General features: G+C 37.4%; 1 protein-coding gene across 1 annotated transcript; it reads left to right on the top strand.

Annotated features, from left to right (window-relative positions):
• The first annotated feature begins 438 nt into the window (after positions 1-438).
• On the top strand, positions 439-9,975 carry CLPP6 (CLP protease proteolytic subunit 6). The gene is made up of 10 exons (XM_089988676.1): positions 439-631; positions 711-784; positions 918-961; positions 3,100-3,169; positions 4,831-5,035; positions 5,120-5,185; positions 7,406-7,546; positions 8,001-8,054; positions 8,210-8,302; positions 9,754-9,975. Exons 1-10 carry the CDS (start codon positions 587-589, stop codon positions 9,799-9,801), a joined length of 840 nt encoding a protein of 279 aa, XP_089844802.1. The 5' UTR covers positions 439-586; the 3' UTR covers positions 9,802-9,975.
• The last annotated feature ends 353 nt before the right edge of the window (positions 9,976-10,328 follow it).

The raw sequence follows: 10,328 nt of genomic DNA, 5'->3' as shown, positions 1-10,328 counted from the left end.
AGCATGACCCGAGCCCCATTGTAACTGACTTTGGCGAAGATGTGGGTTGAGCCTTTCGGGCTCTTAACCGGCCCTAATTGGGCCGGCCGAGCTGGCCTGATGACTACTTACATCTGTGAGTGACCAGCCAGCAATATCCAGACAGGACTGTTTTACATAATCATGTCTGCGAAATCAAACGTCCTCCCGCTGAAACGAGAGGGGAACAAGTGATCTGCCAAATCACTTTTAGAAAAGTGATTCGGCATCCCCACCGTCCACATTGTACACAAGGCCGTGATGTTCTTGTGGGACGAAGCAATGGACAATGAAGATGTCAAATCACTTTGACAGATCACCTGATCTGCTATCCCCTGAAATACTAGCCTAAACAGGCCAGACCATGTGCCGCCTGCCCCTTTGTACGAGCGCTCTGGGTTGAGCCAACCGGAGCCCATTTTTTTATCCGAGGCCAAATTATCCTGAAACGCCGACTCCTCATTTCCTCACCGGCCCCAGTCTCTGCTGCGCCCCCTCCTCTTACGCCACTCGTGTTCCTTTCCACCCTCGTCTCTCTCTCTCTCTCTCTCTCTCTCTCTCTCTCTCGATGGCTCCCCTCTCTCTTTCCTGCCCATTTTCTGTAGATTTTCAGGTCTTTTGTGGGTTTCTCTCTCTCTCTCTCTCTCTCTCTCTCTCTCTCTCTCTCTTACTCGGGTTGACTTCATCTGCAGATGGCTGTTTCAACGCCACTCAATCTCAAGGGCGCTTTCATCAAGCAGGCGTCCGTTCCTTTCTCTGCTATCAGGTATGCGATGCGCCTCTTTCGAACTACACCGGTCCGCTGATTGATTTGTTATGGCTGTTTTCTGCAAGAAATACCACTACAGGGAGTGGTTTTCTTAACTTGTTTCTGTGTGTGTGTGTGTGTGTGCATGCAGGGGTTCTCCTAAGCCATTCATTTGCGCTCAGCCTGATTCTTTAGGTGAGCGTGCTCCTGCCCAACCTGTTTTTTGGTGGTACAGAGGCTCTTGCAATTCTCTTATCCCATTTTGAGTCTTCGGAGTGTGTTTGTATTCAAGGAATTTAGTGGAGTGGGAATCCCGCTCCACTCAATCCTCTGGTCATTCCCCAGCCACAAAGAGAAATTTATTGGAATTGGATTCCAATTCCATCGAAATCTCGGAATCCAAACTCACCAGTTTAGGGTGGGTTTTGATTTGTGAAATGAATTGGGATCCGATTTCACTAAACCCCACTGTCTCCTTTGACCATTTTCCAACTACAAGTGGGAATTTAGTGGAATTTTGGATTCCAGTTCTACTGATTCCCTTGATTCAAACACACCATTGCAAATTGGTAGCAAGATTTCAAAGCTTTTAATAGTGAGTGTCAACTTAGATTGATTCATAAATGAAGATGAAACAGATTAACTTGACCTTGTGCGCATTAACACATAACATGGATTATGTTTAGATGAGACATTTTGTGTTAGCATTCTTTCTCCCTTCCTACTTCTTAAGCTGGATTTTTTTATATGCATTACTGGGCTATCGTTATTGCTATATTTAATTTTGCATTTACAAAGTCATCTTGTGAACAACTAGAATCTGAAGCTTTTCTTGGCTATTCATAAACGATTTTAGTTTCAACAAAGATTTTGTGACCGATTATTTCATTTATCTGCATTTAAGTTCAGCTTACACCTTGTTTCATTTATCTGCATTTGAGTTCAGCTTACACCAATGTCTACATAAGCTAGTACACAGAATGTGCACGTGATGTTGCTTGTTGTTAGCTCCCATCTGTTCTTTCTATTGTGTGTGTGTGTGTGCATGCATGTGTTCGTGTATATGTGTGTCCATGTGCACGTGCATCTGTGTATAAAATCTGTTTTTCTTACAAGTTTAACTTAATTACTTTTGTTTTGATCATTTGGGATGCATGGTATTTGATTATGGGTAAATAAGATTTTTTATTTTTTGAGAGTTCACATCCATCGTTTCTTTGTTGAATTTACAAATCTTAGGCCTTACACAAACCTTGAGGTTACATTGTTTCATGTGGCTATTAGCTTTCTTTTCTTGTGCTCTTTTTTTATCAGCCTTTATGACCGTCATGGAGGATGTTGCAGAAGTGGCATGTTGGTGTTACCTTGATCGACTTCCACTTGTGGCTGATATTATACATCAATATTATAGATCTGCAGAGGGCTTCAGTTTACTATCCTTGAACTGTCATTAAACCTGAAGTATTCGGGCACTATACATATATAGATCAAACATATACCAATACTAGTTCCTGCCATAGTAGGCCATTGACATGTGAAGTGGACTTGGAATAGTGTAGCATAAAGACCCTATAGACTTTTAGACGTGCCGGTCACATGCCTTACATAAAAGTGGTTGTGAAGCATCTAATTCTATTGGAATACTCTGCTTATGGCGTAGCTTATTTTTCTTTTTTGTAGAAGTTGAAGAATTTTTTTCTTTTGATTGGATATTTGAAATAATAAACCTGCAATTGGATTAGTTTTCTGTATTCCTCATTATTCTTGCTTCCACTTCTTGGAGACATTTTCTTTGTTATGTTACCAGCGTTGTGCAGATGCTAAGACAATTTCCACATCCTAAAGGCCCATTGGTCACTAGATATAAGCTATATTTGAACTGATGAGTAATTTATTGCAAAGTTTGAGAAATGATGGGACAGCCTCCATGATTTCCTCTCTCCTATCTTGGGCCCAGTGGTAGTAGGAGGGAAAGACTAGGGCCAATTCTTCCTTTGTTCAAATATTCTGGAGGTAAAGAGAAAAATTAACCATCACTAATCCAGCCAAAGTTGGTCTTGCTGTGCTTGAATTTGGCTTGTCAGCCCATTTCCGAAACTTAAATTAGTAAATGAGCCTCATCTGCTTGCACACAGATTGGTTCATTTACCAACAATATAACTATTGAAGTCTGAAAGTTCCTAGGCTTCATAGTTGAAGGATCGATACAAATATTATCTCATGTTTTCTTAAGTCATTTTTTTGCCATTACAAATAGCTTGGCTGTGCAAGTTATATTCACTTCTATAGTGATGCATTATTCATGTTGAACTAAGTTACATTTCTTTGGCTAGGATTATCCTATAAAAGGAAGGAATCGTCGTCACATTTTGGCCAAAGATTTAATTATCCTGGTGAATCTAGGTAATTTTCTGAAGGATGCTTTCTTAATGTTTATTCTTGCTTAGTTTATTTATTTGAAAAAGTATGAATTTCTTTTGTCATCAAGATTCCATTCACATACATACTGCACTATGCATTTTCTGGATTGTTAAAGTTTATGCCTATAGCCGTAACCATTTGCATTGCTTCTTGATTGGTGTTCTTATTGTTACGTGTATGCATTTTCCATTAACATCTGTTTATAATGGATAGGTTGAGATGTTTTTGTATTAATGTTGGTTTCCAAAAAAAGTGTAATCCAACTTTCTTATGTTATTTTCTTTATTTTATTATTATTTTTCTAAAGTGTTGTTTTCCTTTGCTAAGCAAAGCAATTATTCTAGCTAAAATAAATATTACAATTGCTTAACATTATGTGACTAGTGGTCGATGACCAAAAGAATCAGTATAAAGGAAACCTATGCTTAACATGCTTTTCAGAATCTGGAAAAAATCAAGGAAACATGAAAAAACTCAAGGAGACAAATCTCCTGCCCAGAAATAATGAATCATGAATGTACGGTTTAGATGTGATCTGATAAAAAATAAACTTAAAATTTATTCAATTTTTTCCAGAAGTTGTATCTTTGCTCCGTATATACAACCCTGATTTTCTTTTGCTCTGTAATATTTTTTGGAAGCCAATGTCTTTTGGTGGTTTATTGCATTTTGTTAGAATTTAGTTCCAACTGGATCTTATCTGACTTCAAGAGCCTATAGCTCTTTGATACCACACACATATGAAGTAATTGGTAGAGAATCAGGTACACCTCTCTTTAATAGATAACTAGTTTCATCTGACTTATTCATGTTCACAATTTACACAAGACACAAAGTGCTATAATATCTTATTAGTAGCATGCAAATGGAATAGCAAGGTTGTTAAATGCGATGAGGCGAAGCGAGGCGTTGAGCCTGCGCTTCGCCTCTGAGGCATGTCTCACAACATGAGTGTGATGCCTCAACGCTAAGTATATCATAAAAATATGTGGCATCACACTCAACGCCTCGCACTAGTGAAACATTTCACTAACTTGCACTGCTGGATGTCAGAAACATGGGGAGTACAGTACTACAGTTGACTTAAATGGCATATTAGAAGTGAAACTTTACTTTAAGCGCATCACAGCAACGCCTCAGTACCTTGAGTGTGCGCCTCACCTCTGAGGCGTACGCTTCAGGTACTGAGGCGTACGCCTCTCACAACACTGTGGAATAGTGTGCAACACAAGGAAAAAAAATGTATGCAAATATCATGGCAGTGTTAAAGGAAAGGAGAATGAAGAAATAACCATAACCATATAAACCATTTTATTGGCTGCTTTATAGAAAGTTTTGGCACAGACTTCTAATGTGAAGTGCTGCTCCTTGTTGAAATGCATTTGTTGTTTCCATTAGAACTGCTGATTTATACAAGTTATAGGTACATATGTATGAATGAGTGTATGTATGTTCATCACAACTACACACTTCATATTATTTGCACAATATGATGAGCTTTATACTGCCCCATTCTATTCTTTCAAATTTGTTTCATATTATTTTTTGACTATCTAATACCCATCATGATGTTTGTTCTTTCGGGTATAATCTAATAAGTGACTATGAATCATGGTATTTTGTTTGTTTTTTCATATTTACAGCTATGGTAAAATTGTAGAGGCAAAAAAAGGGAATCCGCCTATTATGCCAGCTGTGATGACTCCAGGAGGTCCTCTAGATCTGACATCAATATTACTGCGCAACCGTATCATCTTTATAGGGCAACCAATTAACTCTCAAGTGGCTCAACAAGTCATATCACAGCTTGTGACGTTAGCTTCCGTTGATAGTGAAGCAGATATCATGGTCTGCTTGTGTTATAACCCATTTACTCCTGTACATACGTTCATTTTGTTCCAGACATGATTCTTCTTTTTTACTTTGTTGCAGATATATCTTAATTGCCCTGGTGGAAGTACATATTCTGTCTTGGCCATTTATGATTGTATGTCTTGGGTAAGGTTAAAACGTCAGTATTGTCTATCATATGTATTGCCATGATTTCTTCTTTTGGAAATTTTCAAAATGTCCCCTAAGGTTTCTGCATAATTAAAAAATTACCTATGTTTTGAACATCTTAAAAATGCACCTAAACATCATGATGATTAATTAAGAAAAGCTGTGATCAGTTTTGAATTTAAATTTGTGGAAAAATCTCAAATATGACCTTACAAAATATCACATTTCTCTCTTCTCTTCCAAAGTTCCTCATTTTTCTTTAAATTGAACCAATTTATTGTGGCATGGGATGATGATGATGATGATGATCTAAAGCTATGTAATCAAAAGCGCTAGGTTGTGCCTAGCTGGGTAGACCCCTAAAAAGATTAGTCGAGGACTATGCAGGACTAGTCGGCACCCCTGATTGAAAAATAAAAAATATACATAAAAATATGTTTAATATTTTTGGTAATAAAATGTTTTTATCAGACAATTACACATGCTTTCACAAAATATATATAACCAGAATATATATATATATATATATGTATTCAAATATTCATCACAAATTCAGTATAATCAACAAAATATTGCTTTCAACATTTCACAGAAAGATTGATTGTAACACATAGACATACACACATATAGATTTTATTCATAACATAATCAGTATATATATATACAAAAATCATACTTTCTGCCTTTCACAGAAAAAGTCACAGAAGCACAGTAACACATACATATATAAATAACATATTACATAATCAGTAATACTAAACATGCTTTTGGGATTTTATAGAAAAAATTACAAAAACTCACACATATATCCTACTTTTAGCCTTTAACAGAAAAATACATCAGAAACAAATTAACACACGTATAAAAAACAGAACCATTTAAAATTAACCCCCATCCCTTCATACATTAAAAAATTTATAATAATAAGAATGACTTAAACTGCCCTTGTGCCTAGGCGAGGTCAGCTTAGTCGCTGAGTAGGCACCCTAGTAGATGCCTAGTTGGAAAAAATGGTACCTTTTAAAGTACCCACCTAGGAATTGCAAAGCCTAGGCGTTTTACTTATGCCTAGGCCGAATAGGCGGACTAGTCGGTGCCTAGTCGGCACTTTTGACTACATAGATCTAAATAACACTTCATTTTAAGTAATAAAAAATAAAATTAAAAATTGAGGAAGATATCTAATCAACATTCACCTAATTTATAAGTCTCTCAAGCCTAGGTTCGCATATGAGAACAAGAGCATATTCTAAATGTTGAAGGGTAAAAACGTAATATTTTTGTACCTACCCAAGACAGGCTAGTAATGACTACAATTTTTTAAAAAAAGTTTGTTTTTTTATGTCATAAATAAAATCTTGGTGCCTTTTTTAAATTTCCCGAACATTAGGTGTATTATTGAATTATGCCAAAAAAGGCTAGGTGTCATTTTGAAAATTTCCCTTTCTTTCCTCTGCAGAGGTCTCTCATTGTGCTTGATTCTCTGGTTTGGACGAGTCCATCCTTGTTCCTTCAGACTGTTGTATGTGATGTTAGCCATGGAGTCTGAAGCTTTTATGGGAAATTCTTGGCATGATATTGGTTGTGAATAATATAAAAATAAAATAGGTTAAATGAGAAAAATGGACATTTAGGGAAAAAGTTTCTAGAAAGATCATCATATATTTTTGAAGTAAATAAAGAGAACTGTATTATCACAAGTTTTGAACAATTTTCATTTATTTAAACACCACATAATGTGTCCTTCCTAAAATACCAAATTTCAATGCTATGCTGAATATAATATTGAAGAAAAAGCCACAATAAGCACATGCACAACTGCATGCCTTATATATGATGCTTATACAAATATGGGAAACATAAATTGTTGGTATGCATGCATGGGTTTGAAAGGCATTGAGAGTGCAATACCGGGTGTGTGCTATGCGATGGGGAGACCTACCCAGTCGGTCAGGTGGGTACCTGCAGGGTTTGCATCCATGAGAAGCAATTGGTGAAGGGACGGTTGAGGCTGTGAATCCTCCCTGCACGTGTTTCCTTCGTTATCAAAAAAGAAAAAATGCATGGGTCTAACTCACATTCTTAGTTATTCTCAGTCGTGTTAAATTCACCAATATTCTTGATAAAATGTTTAACTGATCATGTTACCATCTTACTATTTTGCTGGGAGAAAACTCAATATGATGCTCATAGTTCTCTTTCTTTCCCAATGTTTAGATAAAACCAAAGGTAGGCACGATATGTTTTGGTGTTGCTGCTAGTCAAGGGGCACTTCTTCTTGCTGGAGGAGAAAAGGGAATGCGCTATGCGATGCCAAATGCACGCATTATGATTCATCAACCGCAAAGTGGTTGTGGGGTATGATTATCCTTCCACTGCTAACCATTGTGTTATCTAGTGTTTAACTGCATGCTGTATGAGGGGAACATATTGAAGACAGGCATTGGTATTTATTTACATTTAATTGAATGAAGATGTTTCATTTGGTTGGAGATATTAGAAAATGGTTGTAAAAATTACAGATGATTTAGGAAAAATATATGTTAGAGCCTTCTTTTTTACTCTGCTTACTATATGAGCTGCTGCCAACATCTGGCATAGGGTACAGGCCACATTCTTAGTACAGCCGTGTGAGTTTCATGACTCAGCTTGCAAAATAATTTTAGATCTGTACTGTCAATTAGTAGTTTGGGTGGATGTTGATCTTGCCTAAACTAACCTGGTTGCAACAGTAAATATGTTTTAATGGTGATGAAAAAAAATCACCTTTATATTATCGAATGTTGTTGATCATTTTGCATCATTACTTAAGGGTCATGTGGAGGATGTGAGGCGGCAAGTTAATGAAGCAGTTCAATCTCGTCATGTAAGTTTCCTTTTTTATAGGTGCAGCTTGTTAATTGTAGTTGATTGTTAGCTATTGTTATATATTTTCTCTTATGTTATGCATTTCACTTCATGAAATGATTTGATATCTACTGTATTTGGTGTAATATCAATTGCACATTTTTTTCCCTGTAGAAAATTGATAGAATGTATGAGGTATTTACTGGTCAGACATTGGAAAAAGTTCAACAGTATACTGAAAGGGATCGGTTCCTCTCATCTTCTGAGGTATCTATCTTGACCATAAAAGTATTTCTTTCTTGTGAGAAGGCAATGGACATGTATGGTCCTTGTTTGTTTGTTTTTTTTCGAACTGCATGCTATCTATCATGGTTTTAGTCTTTTAGCAGGCTTTCACCATTAAAACGTGCCCTGATGAGAGGCAGAGGCTCTATGCCTTATTGCTTCTATAGAGGCATGCACCTCACTTGTGATTCTTACACCTCCTGTGTAGACTCCTTTCTCTACATGGCTAGTGCTTCAAAAAGTTAGGAGGCTGCGGTTCACCTTGCACCTCATTCCTCAGCTTAAACTTCTTGAATGAGTTCAGACTTCATGTATTGCTTATTTGTTTGATCTCTCAAAATTTTGTTCATCTTGATTTGCATTGCTTTTTTGCCATGTCAAATTTTCTCCAAACCTCAAAAATATGATATTTTGGTACAAATTTTCATTGGTTTTCTGTATTCTATAAACGGCTAAACAACAAAATTGAAATTTGAGGCTTACACCTCATTTCTTATGACAACACTGCCCTGGATCTTTAGAAGCTTGGTGTGTCATTGATCAGGGAATGCATGAAGTCATGCGCATAGTGATTGAAAACAAGTGCAAACACACATGCAACGATGGATAACTATTTAGGAGGGAGGATTAGGATATCATGGGTGTTTGATTTGTAATAATAATGATGCATCAACCAATTACACCATTTGAAACCCGTACTTTTTGAACAAATGAAAAGGCCAAATTGATTTGTACAGTTCAAGGGCACGTCTGCAAGCACCTAAGGGCACGTTTGCAAGCGCCTGAGAAAGCACCACTTTCTCAGATTTTTGAGAAAAGAAAGCTCTATCCAGCCACTCTTACAAACTTAAGAAAGTGCAGGCTGGTAAAGTGATGGTTAGTTGAGAGAGTTGGTGCCCACTTACCTGAGAAAGTGGGTCACAGGTCTGGCCCCATGACTATCTTTCTCAGGAATGGCACTCACACTTTCTCAGGTAGACCACCACTTTCTCAAGTTTCTGCGGAAAAGATCAATCCAACCACTTTCTCAAGTGCTTGCAAACTCGAGAAAGTTGAAGCTGAGAAAGTTTGGATAGTTGAGAGTTGATGCCCAATTGCCTGAGAAAGTGGGTCATGGGGTTTGACCCCTTGACTGGCTTTCTCAGGAATGGCACTCTCACACTTTCTGAGGTTGGTGCCTGGACGGCTGCAAATGTACCCCAAATTTGTCCCATAATGACATCCTTGGGTTTTGATGGAGCAGATTCTCGTTTTGAGGCCATTCTACTTGCTGTGGATGTTTCTCTAATAATATCAAGCTAGTGATACTATTTTATACCTTTTATTATTGGATCTCTCTCTCTCTCTCTTCTCTCTCTCTCTCTCTAATCATCTGTTCTCAAAACTCCGGTTGTGATTATCTTACACTGAACAAACTATTCTTCCTTTTTCAGGCGATGGAGTTCGGACTTATTGATGGGGTTCTGGAGACAGAGTACTAAAAAATCCAAATGAGTCAATTAAATGGATGCGCATTCAAAGTTGCCAATCACGGTTGTTGCCAATTCTTTATTACGCCTGTGTTAATTGGCGTGGCTTGAATTTCATCAACCCTGTAGAATCTATTTCAAAGAATTTTGATTATTCAGATTATGGAAATATAAATTATCTGTAAAGCCTCGAGTACTCCTTTCAGATTGATGTATCAAGTAACAAGAAAGAAAAGCAAGCCAAAGCTAGACTTATGGCTGGTTTCAGGGGAGGCAATATTCACAGGGCTGTCAATTTGTCAGGTTTTTCTCAGGTATTCAACCTGACCATAACCCAGATATCCTGGTATAGGCATAAAAACTTGCCGACCGAATGTATTTGCAGCCGTGCTGAGCTCAATCTTGCTAGGGATGGTAAATGACCCGAACGAACCTAACAGAGACTGCTCAAGTCAGGTAAGCCGTGCCTGAGCTGACTCGTGCAAAGAAACTTGCATTTTGTTATTAATGTGAGAACAATTCAAACACTCAAAAAAATT

Source organism: Nuphar pumila, chromosome 15 (genome assembly GCF_984573655.1).
Source record: "Nuphar pumila chromosome 15, dmNupPumi1.hap1.1, whole genome shotgun sequence".
In the NCBI taxonomy this organism is placed as follows: domain Eukaryota; kingdom Viridiplantae; phylum Streptophyta; class Magnoliopsida; order Nymphaeales; family Nymphaeaceae; genus Nuphar; species Nuphar pumila.
This window is presented reverse-complemented; position numbering and strand designations above follow the sequence as displayed.